Source organism: Labeo rohita, unplaced genomic scaffold, assembly GCF_022985175.1.
Source record: "Labeo rohita strain BAU-BD-2019 unplaced genomic scaffold, IGBB_LRoh.1.0 scaffold_949, whole genome shotgun sequence".
Taxonomy (NCBI): domain Eukaryota; kingdom Metazoa; phylum Chordata; class Actinopteri; order Cypriniformes; family Cyprinidae; genus Labeo; species Labeo rohita.
This window is the reverse complement of record NW_026129908.1, coordinates 6,201-23,163: the sequence shown is the minus strand read 5'-3', so window position 1 is coordinate 23,163 and position 16,963 is coordinate 6,201. Positions and strand designations below refer to the sequence as shown.

The window sequence follows — 16,963 nt, the reverse complement described above, 5'->3', positions numbered from 1 at the left end:
CTGAACATAAAATACTTGTTTGTGTATATCTAGCAATGCATTGTCCTCTGAACCCACCATGTATTTCCTGTACAGCAGCCAAATGCAGCACACAAAGTCTACTTTTGAGTATTTGATAATATTAAAGGCTCAGTTCCTCTAAAATGATATTTAGATATCCTCAAGTTATTCTACTTTAAATGCTCTCTAGTGTTGCTGTTAAATTGCCTTCGCATTTACACATTCATATAAGAGATGTGAAGGTGAATAACAGCATTATCCTACATGTCATCAGTTGTTCCAACTAATATGAATTACCTTTGGAACAGCACAACGAATAAAGCTGTTCTTTTTATTTTGAGTGAATGATAATGTACAGTAACATAATATAAAGATAAATCTGCATCATCTAACCAAAGCTGCTGAAAACATTGGCTCCACATTAGATAACCCTGTGTATTACATGTTAAATGTCTTCTTCCCAGGAAATATGCAGAGGGAAAACTTCACTGTAATCTTTTCTGCTGCTAAAGGCGGCACAACCAGATTTTAAGTTTAAACGGCCAATTAGTTTTTCACATGGGTAATAGGTATTTTTTATTTCGTTTAGAAAAAAAAAAAATATTTTATTTCGTTTAGATTTTAAAACTCCCTTTTGAAGAACTTTACAATAAAAATGTATTTTCATTATTTGTGCATCTAAAGCTAAATATTGAGAACACACCTATAGATTTGATGTTAATATATACTTTTAATAAACGCATTAAAAACTGCAGTTCTCTATTTTGCAGTAAAGTTGCAGTATTTGGTTAAGATAAGTTTGTGTTTACATAGCTGTGTTAGGCTAATTGTTTTTACATTACTTTGGAGAAAAGTGTCAAAATGACAGAAAAACTTGTATATTGTTAAAGTATTTGAATTAGCTTTATTCATACTCTTAGAAAAAAATCGATGCAAAAATAGGCTAATATGTATCGCAGCCAACTGTACTGTCTGATCCCGTCGACCAATAAGGCAAGAGCAACAAAGTGAAAGGACTTTTACTCTGGCGAAACACTGCGAGCAACAGGAACGGTAAGTAGACGCAATTCTGAATTAGGAAATATAGCACGATTTTAATGAGAAAACATGTTCACGAAGCAAACGTTTTTATATTTTTAGCATTTTTGTACGTTCTTACACTGCAAACAATACAGTCATTATATAGCTAGATCAGTGATTAGGAGTCTGAAACTTTGACAACTCCAAATTAATAAAGCTTGGTGTAATTATCAGATTTTAAAAAGTTATTCTTTTTAAATACTTATGATATTATGAGCGAAGGCACAATTCGTATTTTCTGTAAGAATGAAAGTGAAAGCGATAAAGCTGTTGAAAACAAAGGGCAGTGAAGAGCAGTATAACACGTAACATAGTCTCATTTAGGGTAGACCGGGTACAGTTGGTACAGGGCAGTCAATTCAGGAATGAACTCAACAATTCCAATTCAAAGAAGGAATTGGAATTGGAATTCAACAACAATTACAGGAAACAGAGTTGGAATTGAATTGGAATTACAGGAAGTGGAATTTAATTCAGGGAAATTCCACTGAATTCCGTTTATTGCTGTTTCTGAGCATTTATTTGTGATTGCATTTAGAGACATAGATTTGAACTTTATTTATGATGCTTTACAAATACCAAGTAATGTATGAAATAGAGTTGATCAAATGCAAGTAAATAAAAATGAGAACTGTACATTATGAATTAATAATTGAATGACAGTGGTGATAAGTTTCTGGATGTACTATACATTCAATATATGATTACCACATAATATATGTCTCAACTCACAAAAAAAATGAGTCATGTTCATTCATGTATTTCATTCACTTTTTATTGCATCGAATTATCACCATTTCCTGAAAATTGTCATCGCTAAGATTGCATCTCTCAGGCCTAAATATCTAAAGTGGAATTTAGTGGAATTTATTTGATTTCAATTCTGTTTCCTGACATTCCAATTCAATTCCAATTCCATTTTCTGTCAGCTGCATGCAATTCCAATTCCAATTCCATTCCAGGAATGATTTGGAATTTACCATTCATTCTCAATTCAATTCATGAATGGCCCCAACCCTGGTACAGGGGTAAATTTGAAACACCTTATGCTAGGTTCACACTAAAAGATTTTTAAAATCTTACAAGATCTTTAAAATGTGAGAGACCACAAACATGAGGACAAAAAAAAAAATCCTAGATTTAACCGTTTTGCTCCTACACACTGTAAAAAATAAAAAACACAATTTGAGTCAGCTTAAAATAATTTGTTACCCTGCTGCTTTAAAATTTTAAGTTCAGTGAACTCAAATAAGTTTAGTCAATTTGAAATGTTAAGTTGTACTAAGTAACAACTTAGATATTTGTGTTTGCTAAACTTAACAAATGGGTAAGTAACCCAGCTGGCTTAAAATTTTAAGTTGAATCAACCCAAAGTTGTCACTTAGTATAATTTAACATTTCAAGCTGAATAAACTTTTTTGAGTTGATTGAACTTAAAATTGTAAGGCAGCCAGGTAACAAATTATTTTAAATTGACTCAACAAATTGTTTTTTTACAGTAAACGGAGTCCTGACTGTGAACACGAGAAATCTCACAAAATCTCTCGAGACTTGAGAATAAACATCACACAACAATTCTATAAGAGCTTTATTTCAAAGAGACAATTTGTCTTTGCCTTATGTTCATTCATACTGGAGTCAATTCACAGACAGTATTGATTGGAAAAAGGTTTGGTTAACACCTAATCAATATTTACTGTAATTACAACTGAGGTTAAGGAAGTATCATACAAAATTAGGCACAGGATTTACCCAGCATTTTGGAATTGCCCTTTTGTAAAATGTCATGATCTGGTCGGTGAGCTGCGGACCGCTCACCACCAGATGTCGCTCTTGCGTTTTGTCACGCACGGACTGCCACACTACACCCCGGACTACACTCCCCATCAGCCATTGCACTTCCTCCTGTCCAATCAGAGACTGTATAAATACCCCGGTCTTCCTGTCACTCCTCGCCGAGTATTGTATTGTTACTATCATTCATACTAAGCGTTTCCCTTGCCATTCTGTGTTTTGTTTTCTTGTTGTTTGAACTCTCGCCTGTCTTTACGGATTACTCTCTGCCTAGCCCTTCTCTGATTTCGTTCGCCGCTGTATTGACCCTTGCCTGGATTTAGGATTACTCTTGTCTCGTCGTCCATACACCTGCCTGCCGTTGTCTGACCCTGCCTGCCTGACCATGTCTATGTCTAATCCCGTTAATAAAAGTATGCAAATGGATCCGCTCGCCTCACGTCTCTCACTCAACGTTACAGAATACTCGGCCACAAAAGGATCCAGCAGCTTTTCACCCAGACATTCATCAGGTATGGACACTAACAGGATTTTATTCGGACTTAAACAAGGACCACGTACACTTGAACAGCACATAATTGAATTTCTAGCCATTGCAAATCATTCTGACCTCCCGGATTGCATTCTCATTGAAATATTTTGTGATGGTTTAAATGAACTGTTAAAAGCGAGACTGAGACGCGAGGGTCCGCGTTCGTCTCTGGCCGTGTTTTTGGACTTTGCTCTTTTGTGTGAGGGCTCGTCGTTTACTGTGGGGGTCGCGGACGGAGAACGCGACGATGTGGTAATGGCGGCCGCTCACCCCGCTCGCGAGATGGCGGCCGCGCCGGAGCGCGGCGCTACGGACACGTTTGCCGCTTGGATCGCTCGTGAAATGGCGGCCGTGTCGGAGCGCGCTCGAGCGATGGCGGCGACGGCGGAACCCGTTCACAAAATGGCGGCGAAAACAGAGCTCCGTCACGTCACAGCTGCCATGCCAGAGCCAAGTCACGCTGCAGCTGTGTTTCCTGAATCTAGTCAAGTTTCTAAGCCAAGTCAGGCTGGAGCTGCGTTTCCTGCACCAAGTCAAGTCAGCGCTGCTCTTTCTAAGGCAAGTGAAATTAAAACTGTGTTTCCTGTGTCAAGTCAAGTCAGAGCTGTTGATACTATGTCAAGTCAAGTTACAGTTGTCGCTTCTGTCTCAAGTCAAATTACAGCCATCAATCCTGAGCCAGAGCCACTGCACAAGATGGCTGCCACGCCAGAGCCACTGCACAAGATGGCTGCCACGCCAGAGCCACTGCACAAGATGGCTGCCACGCCAGAGCCACTGCACAAGATGGCTGCCACGCCAGAGCCACTGCACAAGATGGCTGCCACGCCAGAGCCACTGCACAAGATGGCTGCCACGCCAGAGCCACTGCACAAGATGGCTGCCACGCCAGAGCCACTGCACAAGATGGCTGCCACGCCAGAGCCACTGCACAAGATGGCTGCCACGCCAGAGCCACTGCACAAGATGGCTGCCACGCCAGAGCCACTGCACAAGATGGCTGCCACGCCAGAGCCACTGCACAAGATGGCTGCCACGCCAGAGCCACTGCACAAGATGGGCGCTACGTCAAAGCCTGCTAACGCCTCGTCAGCCAAGCCACAGCCTGTTCACGTCATGTCTTTTGCACCCGAGTCTGCACCCATCATGGCCGCACTTCCTGAAGCGGTTTCTGAGTCAAGTCACATAACAGCGGCTGTTCCTGAGTCAAGCAAAGTTGCAGCCGTGGTTCTTGAGTCCGGTCACGTCTCTCCTGACATCCCAAGACCACGGCTTATGATGGCCCACGTGCTGGACTCACCCCTAAGGGCCGTATGGGCAGCTAAAGTGGCGCTCCTTCACGTCGCGGCTGCTACCCCAGGGTCAAGTCAAGCTTCCAAGTCCGGTCAAGCAACTGAGTCAGGTCAAAGCACAGCTGCCGTTCTCCTTGAGTCAAGCCAAGATACAGCTGTGCCCCACGAGTCAAGCCATGTTGTTCCTGAGTCAAGCCACGTTACAGCAGATCCCCACAAGCCAAGTGACGTCATCGCTGCTGCTCTTCCCTTAGTGGCAGTGGCCATGTGGTGTGTGTGGGCGGCCCACTGTGCTCCTGAGGACACGCCTGTTCCCAGGTCAGCACCAGAGCTCTCGTCTGATCACAAGCCTGCACCAGAGCTCTCGTCTGATCACAAGCCTGCACCAGAGCTCTCGTCTGATCACAAGCCTGCACCAGAGCTCTCGTCTGATCACAAGCCTGCACCAGAGCTCTCGTCTGATCACAAGCCTGCACCAGAGCTCTCGTCTGATCACAAGCCTGCACCAGAGCTCTCGTCTGATCACAAGCCTGCACCAGAGCTCTCGGCTGATCACAAGCCTGCACCAGAGCTTTCACCTGATCACAAGCCTGCACCAGAGCTCTCACCTGATCACAAGCCTGCTGCAGAGCTCCCATTTGATCACAGGCTTTCTTCAGAGGTTCCGTATGGTCTCAAGTCTGCTTCAGAGGCCTTCCCCGTCGGAGAAGCTGCGCCAATGCCTCCAGAGGTGTCGGCGCCGGCCGTAGAACCTCTTACGGAGGGCGTTAACCACCAAACTCTCTGCTTCTCCCTTTTTCCTGTCTGCATCCTCTGTCACTGTTCTCCCCAGGTCCCAGTCAATGACGCAGCCTCCTGTTCCGCCCGGAGGGCTGCTCCGCCTCCTGTTCCGCCCGGAGGGCTGCTCCGCCTCCTGTTCCGCCCCGCTCCGCCTCCTGTTCCGCCCCGGAGGGCTGCTCCGCCTCCTGTTCCGCCCCGGAGGGCTGCTCCGCCTCCTGCTCCGCCCGGAGCTGCTCCTGCTCCGCCTCGGAGGGCTGCTCCGCCTCCTGCTCCGCCTCCTGTTCCGCCCGGGGCTGCTGCGGCTTCTCCCTCTATTCTGTCTGCCTCCTCTGTCCCTGCTCTCCCCAGGTCCCAGGCGTGATGCAGATTCCTGTTGCGCCCCGCAGGGCTGCTGCGCCTCCTACTCCGCCTCCGGCTCCACCCTGGAGGGCTCTAGTGCCACCTGTTCGGCCTCCGGCTCCGCCCTGGAGGGCTCTAGCGTCGCCTGCCCTGCCTCTGGCTCCACCCTGGAGGGCTCTTGCACTGCCTGCTCAGCCTCCGGCTCCGCCCTGGTGGGCTCTAGCGCCGCCTGTTCCGCCTCAGGCTCCGCCCTGGAGGGCTCCACCGGCTCCGCCCTGGAGGGCTCTAGCGTCGTCTGCTCTGCCTTCGGCTCCGCCCTGGAGGGCTCTAGCACCATCTGCTCCGCCCTGGAGGGCTCCACCGGCTCAGTCCTGGAGGGCTCTTGCATTGCCTGCTCCGCCTCCGGCTCCGCCCTGGAGGGCTCCCGCTCTGCCGGTCCTGCCTCAATCACCGGGTCCTCCGCAGGGGCCTGGCCCTCCAACCCTCACCCTGTCTCGCTCCCTCCCCACCACTCCCATGGACTGTTGTCCTGTTGGAGCGTCTGGAAGCCGCTCTTTGGGGGGGCTATGTCATGATCTGGTCGGTGAGCTGCGGACCGCTCACCACCAGATGTCGCTCTTGCGTTTTGTCACGCACGGACTGCCACACTACACCCCGGACTACACTCCCCATCAGCCATTGCACTTCCTCCTGTCCAATCAGAGACTGTATAAATACCCCGGTCTTCCTGTCACTCCTCGCCGAGTATTGTATTGTTACTATCATTCATACTAAGCGTTTCCCCTTGCCATTCTGTGTTTTGTTTTCTTGTTGTTTGAACTCTCGCCTGTCTTTACGGATTACTCTCTGCCTAGCCCTTCTCTGATTTCGTTCGCCGCTGTATTGACCCTTGCCTGGATTTAGGATTACTCTTGTCTCGTCGTCCATACACCTGCCTGCCGTTGTCTGACCCTGCCTGCCTGACCATGTCTATGTCTAATCCCGTTAATAAAAGTATGCAAATGGATCCGCTCGCCTCACGTCTCTCACAAATAACTGAAATCAATCGCTTCCTGTAACCATGAATGAGTTTCTTACACCTCTCTACTGGAATTTTGGACCAGTCTTCTTTTGCAAACTGCTCCAGGTCATTCAGATTTGAAGGATTTCTTCTCCCAACTGCTGTTTTGAGATCTCTCCACAGGTGTTCTGTTGGATTCAGATCTGGACTCATTGCTGGCCATTTCATAACGCTTCAGTGCTTTGTTTAACCATTTCTGAGTGCTTTTTGAAGTGTGTTTCGGGACATTGTCCTGCTGGAAGACCCATGACCTCTGGTGGAAACGCAGCTTTTTGACACTGATCACTAGATTGCGCCCCAAAATTCTTTGGTAATCATCAGATTTCATGATACTGTTCACACAGTCAAGGCATCCAGTGCCAGAAGCAGCAAAGCAACCCCAAAACATCTTTGAACCTCCACCATGTTTGTCTGTAGGGACTGAGTTCTTTTCTTTGAAGGCCTCATTTCTTTATCTGTAAACAGTACCATGATGTCCTTTAGCAAAAGCTCTACTTTTGTCTCAACTTTCCACAGTATGTTCTCCCAGAAGGATTGTGGTTTTGTCACATAAGTTTTGGCAAACTCCAGTCTTGCTTTTTTATGTCTTTGTGTCAGCAGTGGTGTCCTCCTGGGTCTCCTACCATAGCGTCCCTTTTTATTCAGATGGCAACAGATAGTGTGAGCTGACACTGTTGTACCCTGTGTCTGCAGATCAGCTTGAATTTGTTTGAAAGTTAATCTGGGTTCTTTATCCACTATTCGAACAATCCTTCGTTGTAATTTTTCATTAATTTTGCTCTTCCGTCCACGTCCAGGGAGCTACAGTGCCATGGGCTGTAAACCTCTTGATGATATTGCGCACATTGGACACAGGAACATAATTTTGTCCATTCCATTTTTGAGTTCTGTGTGAAATTTTATCAAGTTTGACTTTTCTTCTCTGTTTGTGTGTGTGTGTTGTTGCAGTGCAAACAAAAATAATTAGCATGTGAATGCCAAAACATTTGCAATTGGAACAATTTTCTGAGAGAAGTGTTGCATTTTCTGGTAGAATTGCAAGGGTGCCGATATTTTTGGCCATGTCTGTAAAAACTTGTATTTGTATATCTCCCCTCTAGTGTATATTTGTTTATATCATGTGTGATGTTTATTGTTTATATCATGTATAATGTTTGTTATATACATGTAATTTCATCTTGTTAAAAAAAACACTTGAGAATAAACATGGTGGACGATAGGCAGGAAGAAATTACAAAAATAGTGTTTGGAATGATTTTGACAGAAAATTCACGGGGGAAAAAAAGAAAAGAAAAGGGTTTAACTCTGCTGTCCAAATCCTTTAGTGCTGCATCATGACTGAGTTTGTTATGCTTCCGTTATGCGTCTGATTGGATTTTGTTTTGTTTCACGTGATAAGCCCCGCGTTTGATAGTCGATCATTACCTAGGATTGTCGGAAGGGGAGAAACTGGCCCAAAATCAGCCTGATTATCTTGTGGTCTTGTGACAAGTAAAGGAAATGTCATATGAAAAATCGGTTCTTTTCAGTCTCTAGTTTTGGTGTGGTAACGAAAAAAGCAAAAAGTGTACTAACTGTATCCGGTCTACCTACTGACATAATAGTGATTTTTCTGATCTTTCACCCTGTGAGATTGTGAAAGAGTGTTTATTAATTAATGGCAAGTTTGTTGAAGAAAGGCTAAAATATTGTGTTGTATATTATTTATTTACCCTAGCTTTTTTTTTTTTTTTTTTTTTTGAGATTTGAGTGTAGTAGGGAGTAGACACGTCTTAAGTGTAGAAACAATGCGTTATATTTGATTTAAGCAACTAAATAAATCAATCAATCAATAAATAAAACACCACAGGTTCCTAAGCAGGAATGAAATTTGTGACATCTCAACCAGACCAACTTGACCATTCCTTCAATCACGTTACAAATGTAGCAACACCTAAATGAAAGTTGTAACTGCTTACCTTATGTAAAGGGTCAAATCAAACAATCAAGTGATAATCAAGGGTGCAATTATTCATTTATTTTAGGGCAAGACTAAACAACATTCAGAAATCCAGTACAAACAACAGTTTGTTCAACGGGAAAAAGGAGAAGAGAGAAAAATGAACCAATACCAGATCCAGGAATTTGATCCATTCGAACCAATTGAAGGTAAAATCATTCAAGTTAAGATTTTGGATTATTATATTACATAAGTATGCTTTATACTTTGGTATTTGGCTGTCCAAGTCACACCTTCACATTCTGTTCTTCCTAATTATTAATTGTTAAATCTAATTTATAATTACTAACCACAAAATCTGTACTAGCTGTAACCTTGTCTTGAAAAATCACTTAATATTTCATTACTGTGGTTCTGTTACAACACAAATAAAGCTTCATATACCAAATAATTACAAAAAAAGACTATTTGCTAGGAAGGAAACTAACACGCTGTTCTTTGTCTTAAAGGAAAACACTACTTCATAACTGAGACGGTCAAGTCATGCTTTTTGCGGAAGCAGATTTCAGATCATTTCCAAAAGCATAGGCCTGATTTGAAGGAGGTGCACAGTGTGGACGACTGTAATGTGATTCTGGTTTTCTGCCACATTGTTTCACGTGCAGGAACTGACATTGATGCTGCACTGAATAAACTTAATACAATGTCAGGTAACTTTAAGATTAAGCACCAGAAACCTAGATATTGAAATGTGAGCAGACACACGTTTTCAACTATCTAATTATTTCTTTATTTGAAACAGCATCCACACCAGCTATTTTCATGGTGTTTCATCACACGTTTGACCCTTATAAAATTGTACCAGACAGCAGCAGACATGTGACCAGGAGAAATACACTCACAGTAGACTGTCTTTTCTATGAAGATGTGGGATTGTTGACATGTGACATGAATGAGAAGGCACTGACCAAAATTGTTCAGTGTTTCAAATATCAGGTATTGTCTTGCCTCTTTTTTATATTAAGTTTACTGAGGTGTGTAAACATTAATTATGCAAACAGAATTTATAATTGGCAACTAATTTTAATCCAGAAAAGCAAGGTTGGCTTAACAAAGCTTTGTTTGAAAGTTTATGTCCCCCTGTTTCTGCCTTTTTGTCCTAATAGTTATTTTGCCTGTAACTTAATTATTATCTAGACGTGCCAAATTGAAGTTGACGGTGCTATTAAAGTTTTGCATAATTTTAAAAGGCTGTGTATCTTCTCAGATTGAACGGAGACCTTTGACTTAAACGTTGACCAGGGAAAATTAAGCAATTCTGATGTGCAATAAAGAATATTTATTTGCCTTTTTGATGTTATTATTATAAGTTCTTATACATTTTACTAAATGATAGAGGGTGTTTTCCTTACAGGAACGTTACATTGAAAACCTCCAAGAGAATAAATGGTACATCTCCCTTTTCAACATGCTGCTTAATGGTTGCTATTGGATATGTGGCATTTTGAAGCGTTTCAAAAACGCAGTTTGCTGCTATGTAAGTTTTTATCTCCACCATCAAAACAAACAAACAAAAAAAAAAAACAGTTGAGCCATAAATTGTTCTTCACGCTATTTCATCAGAACAATGAAAGAAGCAGACTGATAGATGAAGTTTAAGGAAGAAATGTCTAGAAAGTAAGAATAAAAACCTAAAGCATGGTAAGTGTCACATTTTTGTCATAAGATTAGTAGTGGAAACTGTGTCTGTTCAGTTGCAAAATTAGTAACAATTAACTGCTAATTAAAATTCTGTCGTTTTCCCCCACAGATGTTGAAAAAAATGAATGATTCAATAAAATAAATCAATTGACAAACAAGTTAAGTGATGCAGGGAGATCATATCTTTTTATTATGCTGAATGTCATAACTTTAAACTATAATAAGCTCTAGAATGTGTTATGTTCTCATTAGGAGCATGCAAACAGATAACTGCTTCATAGCCTGCATGAATATTAATATTGAGATTTTAGATCGAGAAGTTGTGTGACGACTAAATTACAGCTGCATTATTTCTTTTGTATTGTTCCGTTGTATTGGGATATCAATCTATGGTAGCACAATAAAGCGACTCTGTACATCTTGAATGTGTACATCTTGTTATTGTCTTGTGGTCTTAGAAAAGAGGAGTCAGACTTGGATACAAATTCCCAATATCACTTAACACAAGACTGTTTTCATATTCATCTTATCAAAAATGCAGTTTATTCTGATACAGGTCAATACTTGATATTTAATAGGATGATGTGTTTCAGGGGCCCTAGTCAGCAAGGGGCCCAACAGGTAGATTTTAATTTTTTACATTTCACTGAAACAGAATATATTTAAAATTTGTGTATTACAGAATTAGCCTATTAACAACTGATACAACAGAATGTTATCTGGTAACAAACTGTGGTGATTAGTTTAAATATGTCTTTAAGACAGAAGTGTTTTAATTTAAATAAAAGCAAAAAGTGCTAATACGAAAAAGTGTCCTCTTGTCGACATATGTGGGCCTATAACTAAGCATAGATAGCTTCATAAAAATAATTTAATAATCTATATACATGATAGCCTATTAATGAAGATCAAAGTGATCAAAATCCTGATAGCAAATTTGAACCTGAATTGTTACAAACGTACTGTTACTTAATGACACTGGGACATGATGGAGAGAAGGTAATTCAATCATCATAACAACAGAAATTGTGCCCAATATGTGGTGACTATGTTGCTTGCCCCAGTTTACATTTGTTTGCAGTGCTACATTTTACCACACCAAAACTAGGGACTGAAAAGAAGTGATATTTTTCATAAGTAAGTCATTTCCTTCACTTGTCTACTAAAATATTAATACTTTTTTAACATCCATAAGTAGGTCATATTATAAACGCCTACAACTCCTGAACGGAATGAGATATTTTCCCCCAACTCGGCCCATTTATGTATAGTCCGAAACACACAGCACGATTTTCGGCTGTCCCAGACGAAATATTGACATCGTAAAACAATGGCACACTTGTCAACCCTCCCGTTTTTCCTGGGATTCTCCCGTATTTTACCATTCTATCCCACCATTCCATCTCGTTTAAATATTTTCTAGTATTTCTATCTTATTTTTAATCTTTCTACATAAAAATCCCACTGGGCATATTTTATATGTTTGTTACATTCACCTCTGGTAAAACTCCCGTAATTTGTATTGCCCCAACCATATTATACCTTATTATAATCACTTCAACATATTCCATGGTTGTCCAGTTGCCAGATCTTTTATAAAATGCATCCTTCTCACACAATCGACACATACAAATTTTAACCCATTTTGTCCCTTTAACTTGGCAACCTACAACCCAGTGATGCTGTTGATATTGGCGCAGGTAATACCACGGGAAGGATCACTGGTAAAAGTGGAAGGAGAAGACTCAGATGGTACTCCGGTGAAACAAAACAAAACAAAATATAGGCCTAAATGTAAATTATTATTATACTTTGGGGGTCATCGGATGCATAGTTCACTTTTACATGTTGTTTGAACATTAATGTGTGTTGGCAGTGTGTACACATCTACCCTATAATGATAAAAATCCATGCAGTGGTTTTTAATTAATCTGTAAAAATAATATCCCCTTTTTCAAATCGAGCCATTCTCAGACCGACAGAGGCCGCTCCCACGATAGTTGATTGACATGAGTGTCTTACCTCAGACCTGCCTTAAATCAGCTGTAACAGTCCAGTAACCTCCATTGTTTCTATGCCGGAGCAGAGATGTAAGTTAGACAAGAATATCTCCAACTGAGTGATTGAGGTGTTGTGTTGCTGGATGTAATAATGAACATAGTGGTCGTCATTTACTCCTGTCATCTGAGCCGCTAAAGATGCAGTGGATTACATTTGTTTGTGAAGGGAATGCACCTCCCGATCTACATAAATCCGTCTATGTTCGTGCAAATCATCCGTGATCCAGCTTCACTTACAGCAGAAGTGATATATCGCGGCGCACGGTCTTGGTACATATTGGTGTCTATAAGGACATTTGCATATCTCAAAAGAACATGGCCGCCAATGGCTGATGAATTTGAGTAGCTATTAAACAAGGTTAACAGTGGGCCAGTTTGGCTCACAGCCCCAAAGGTCTGTGAGAAAAGGAATCGTCCACTGGGGGACGGTATTGCATTTTTTTAGGGCGTAAACAATTGTACATTGTGCAAACGTTTTCCGCACATTCACATAATATTCGTATCACATGATAGACCTCCTTGTTCTGACAACTTTGCCTCTGGAACCACTGCTGTCAATCGAACTGTTTTTAAATGATTAAGAAGATGTGAAAAACTTACTTTTGCGAAATAGTCCTAGGTTTTTCACTCAGTCTGGAAAAAAACACTGCAGCGCAGTTCTCCAAGTACTGCTCACAGCAGAGCCGAATGGCCTCCAGCTCCTCCTCTCTGGATGTCCAGCTCCACCTCTGTGTGAACTAATGGGTGGAGTTATGTTTAGGATAGGGTAACGGGTAGGGTTAGGGTGTGGTTAAGTGTCTATCTCCACCCATTACCTCCAGCGAGGGGCAGAGCCGTATAGAGAGAGAGTTGCGACAACTCCATTGATTCCAATGGACCAGTTTTTTACAGCAATGGCGGATCGTGGTGTGATTTTTGCTGGTGGGAAGTTAAATATTAGAATTAAATTTATTGCAAAGGATGCTGATGGACCTAAGTGAGAATGAAAAAGAAGCAGGCAATTTTCATTTGAGAATCATACTAGGCTAAATTACCAGAAATATATTAAATACCACTCCTGTATACAGCTGAAGTCAAAAGCTTACATACACCTTGCAGATACTGAAAAATGTTAATTAAATTAATTTATTTTACCAAAATAAATATGTTGAAACATTGTTTATTTAGTACTGACCTGGATAAGATATTTCACATAAAAGATGTTGTTTACATATAGTCCATAAGAGAAAATAATAGTTACATTTATAAAAATGACCCAGTTCAAAATTTGTCTTGATTCTTAATACTGTGTTAATATTGGTAAATTAATTCAAATTTTGCAGATTCTGGAAGCTGTATGTAAACTTTTGACTTTAAAAGTATGTATGTAAACTTTAATAAACGTAATCACAGTAAACCTGTACTTTATTACTGTGTTTTATATTTACTGTACTTCTGATCTACTGTAGAAACACTGTGTGTGGAGAAGCAGCGATGCCACAGGACTGATATGTGATAGAGCATCACTTTACCATTTCTCCCATGTTTTTCTCCTTCTCTATTTTGCTCTCAGAACAAGAACCACCTGAAGACTCCCTGTAATGAGAACACCTCTGAAGACATGACGCCAAGCCTTGAGAGGACTTCAGATGATGCCACCTCCGAATAAACACACAGAACTACCAAATTGTCACTGCGGTCAGGCCAGCCTCCACTCAGAAAAACACTGTCATTCTAGCCGCCACTTTATTTTGAGGTGTGCGCATATACTACGCGTTAAGGTAATAGCGTGCAGAAACCTACATCAATGGAAAAGCGATCTTTAGCTTTCATTTATTGAGCCAGTTACTCTGTCAGTGTTGAATGATAACAAATGTTGCTCAAATGTTGGGTAATATTCAATGTAGAATTTCCAAATAATACAAAAATAAATGATGAGAAACAACAAAATAAAAGACTTTCATAAACGTGCAAATAACCGTTTTTATATGTAAATTCACATTATTATCATTATAAATAAAACTCCCTGTTTCCACAAAATGTTTCACTTTAAATTAGACTTAAAAAAAAAAAATAGGAAAAAAAAAGGTCCCAATGTCAGGATTATCTAACGTAGCACTAAATAATAAAAGCCATCCAAAAACTCATATATAACTAGTTTGTCTTTGTTTTGAAGAGCTCTAAAAAAAGTCTGTGATTGCACAAACCAGTTTCAATTCAGATTGACAGTACAACACCCCAGTGAGTGCCTCAGCCAGTTTCAGGACTATCTGATGTGGCATTACATAATAAAAGCCCTCCAAAAACTCATAAATTACCAGTTTTGTCTTCAGTTTTGGATAGCTCTAAAAAAGGAACTCTGTGATTGCACAAACCAGTTTCAATTCAGATTGACAGTCCAACACCCCAGTGTGTCCCTCAGCCAGTTTCAGGACTATCTGATGTAGCATTACATAATAAAAGGTCTCTAAAATCTCATATATGACCAGTTTTCTCTTTAATTTTGGATAGCTCTAAAAAAGGAACTCTGTGATTGCACAAACCAGTTTCAATTCAGATTGACAGTCCAACACCCCAGTGTGTCACCCAGCCAGTTTCAGGACTATCTGATGTAGCATTACATAATAAAAGGTCTCTAAAATCTCATATATGACCAGTTTTGTCTTTGATTTTGAAGAGCTCTAAAAAAGGAACTCTGTGATTGAACAAACCAGTTTCAATTCAGATTGACAGTACAACAGCCCAGTGTGTCCCTCAACCAGTTTCAGGACTATCTGATGTGGCATTACATAATAAAAGCCCTCCAAAACTCATATATGACCAGTTTTGTCTTTAATTTTGGATAGCTCTAAAAAAGGAACTCTGTGATTGCACAGACCAGTTCCAATTCAGATTGACAGTCCACCATCCCACTGTGTCCTTCAGCCAGTTTCAGGACTATCTGATTTAGCATTACATAATAAAAGCCTTCCAAAAACTCATAAATTACCAGTTTTGTCTTTGATTTTGGATAGCTCTGTCCCTCAAAAAGCATTACATAATAAAAGAACTCTGTCTTTGATTTTACACAAACCAGTTTCAATTCAGATTGACAGTACAACAGCCCAGTGTGTCCCTCAGCCAGTTTCAGCACTTTCTGATGTAGCATTACATAATAAAAGCCTTCCAAAATCTCATATATGACCAGTTTTGTCTTTGATTTTGGATAGCTCTAAAAAAGAAACTCTGTGATTGCACAAACCAGTTTCAATTCACATTGACAGTACAACGGCCCAGTGTGTCCCTCAACCAGTTTCAGGACTATCTGATGTGGCATTACATAATAAAAGCCCTCCAAAACTCATATATGACCAGTTTTGTCTTTAATTTTGGATAGCTCTAAAAAAGGAACTCTGTGATTGCACAGACCAGTTCCAATTCAAATTGACAGTACAACATCCCAGTGTGTCCCTCAGCCAGTTTCAGGACTATCTGATGTGGCATTACATAATAAAAGCCCATCCCAAAACTCATATATGACCAGTTTTCTCTTTAATTTTGGATAGCTCTAAAAAAGGAACTCTGTGATTGCACAAACCAGTTTCAATTCAGATTGATACTGTTGATACTGTTGACCACAACATTCTCTTGAATAGACTTGAGAATTATGTTGGTATTAGTGGTAGTGCATTGGCATGGTTCAAATCGTATCTATCTGACCGCCATCAATTCGTGGCAGTAAATGATGAGGTATCATATCGATCTCAAGTGCAGTATGGAGTACCACAAGGCTCAGTACTAGGGCCGTTACTCTTTACGCTTTACATGTTACCCTTGGGTGATATCATCAGGAAATATGGTGTTAGCTTTCACTGCTATGCTGATGATACCCAGCTCTATATTTCTTCGCAGCCTGGCGAAACGTACCAATTTGAAAAACTTATGGATTGTGTAGTTGAGTTAAAAAATTGGATGACAAGTAATTTCTTACTGCTAAATTCTGAAAAAACAGAGGTGTTAGTTATTGGGCCTAAAACCTCAGCGTGTAATAACCTAAAACACTGTCTAATACTTGATGGCTGTTCTGTCAATTCTTCGTCATCAGTTAGGAACCTAGGTGTGCTATTTGATGGTAATCTTTCCTTTGAAAACCACATCTCTAGTATTTGCAAAACTGCATTTTTCCATCTCAAAAATATATCTAAACTACGACCTATGCTATCAATGTCAAATGCTGAAACATTAATTCATGCGTTTATGACCTCACGGTTAGATTATTGTAATGCTTTATTGGGTGGTTGTTCTGCTCGCTTAATAAACAAACTCCAGCTGGTCCAAAATGCAGCAGCTAGAGTTCTTACTAGAACCAAAAAGTATGATCATATTAGCCCGGTTCTGTCTACACTGCACTGGCTCCCTATTAAACAT

The 16,963-nt window shown here is 40.7% G+C and overlaps 1 protein-coding gene across 4 annotated transcripts; it reads left to right on the top strand.

Moving 5' to 3' along the window:
• The first annotated feature begins 1,001 nt into the window (after positions 1-1,001).
• Positions 1,002-15,574, top strand: LOC127162483 (uncharacterized). Of its 4 annotated transcripts, none has more exons than XM_051105263.1 (7): positions 1,002-1,053; positions 8,902-9,025; positions 9,326-9,526; positions 9,619-9,812; positions 10,231-10,353; positions 10,440-10,517; positions 14,130-15,574. In XM_051105263.1, exons 2-6 carry the CDS (start codon positions 8,977-8,979, stop codon positions 10,473-10,475), a joined length of 603 nt encoding a protein of 200 aa, XP_050961220.1. In that variant the 5' UTR covers positions 1,002-1,053; positions 8,902-8,976; the 3' UTR covers positions 10,476-10,517; positions 14,130-15,574. The 4 variants fall into 4 exon arrangements, with proteins under 4 accessions (XP_050961220.1, XP_050961218.1, XP_050961221.1 ...); XM_051105261.1 differs by lacking the exon at positions 14,130-15,574 and adding an exon at positions 10,627-10,942; XM_051105264.1 differs by lacking the exons at positions 10,231-10,353; positions 10,440-10,517.
• The last annotated feature ends 1,389 nt before the right edge of the window (positions 15,575-16,963 follow it).

Coding starts and splice junctions, on each gene's coding strand:
- LOC127162483 (XM_051105260.1), top strand. CDS start 8,977: ATGAACCAATACCAGATCCAGGAATTTGATCCATTCGAACCAATTGAA. Junction 9,527..9,618: donor TAAACTTAATACAATGTCAG/GTAACTTTAAGA, acceptor TATTTGAAACAG/CATCCACACCAGCTATTTTC. Junction 9,813..10,230: donor TTCAGTGTTTCAAATATCAG/GTATTGTCTTGC, acceptor TTTTCCTTACAG/GAACGTTACATTGAAAACCT.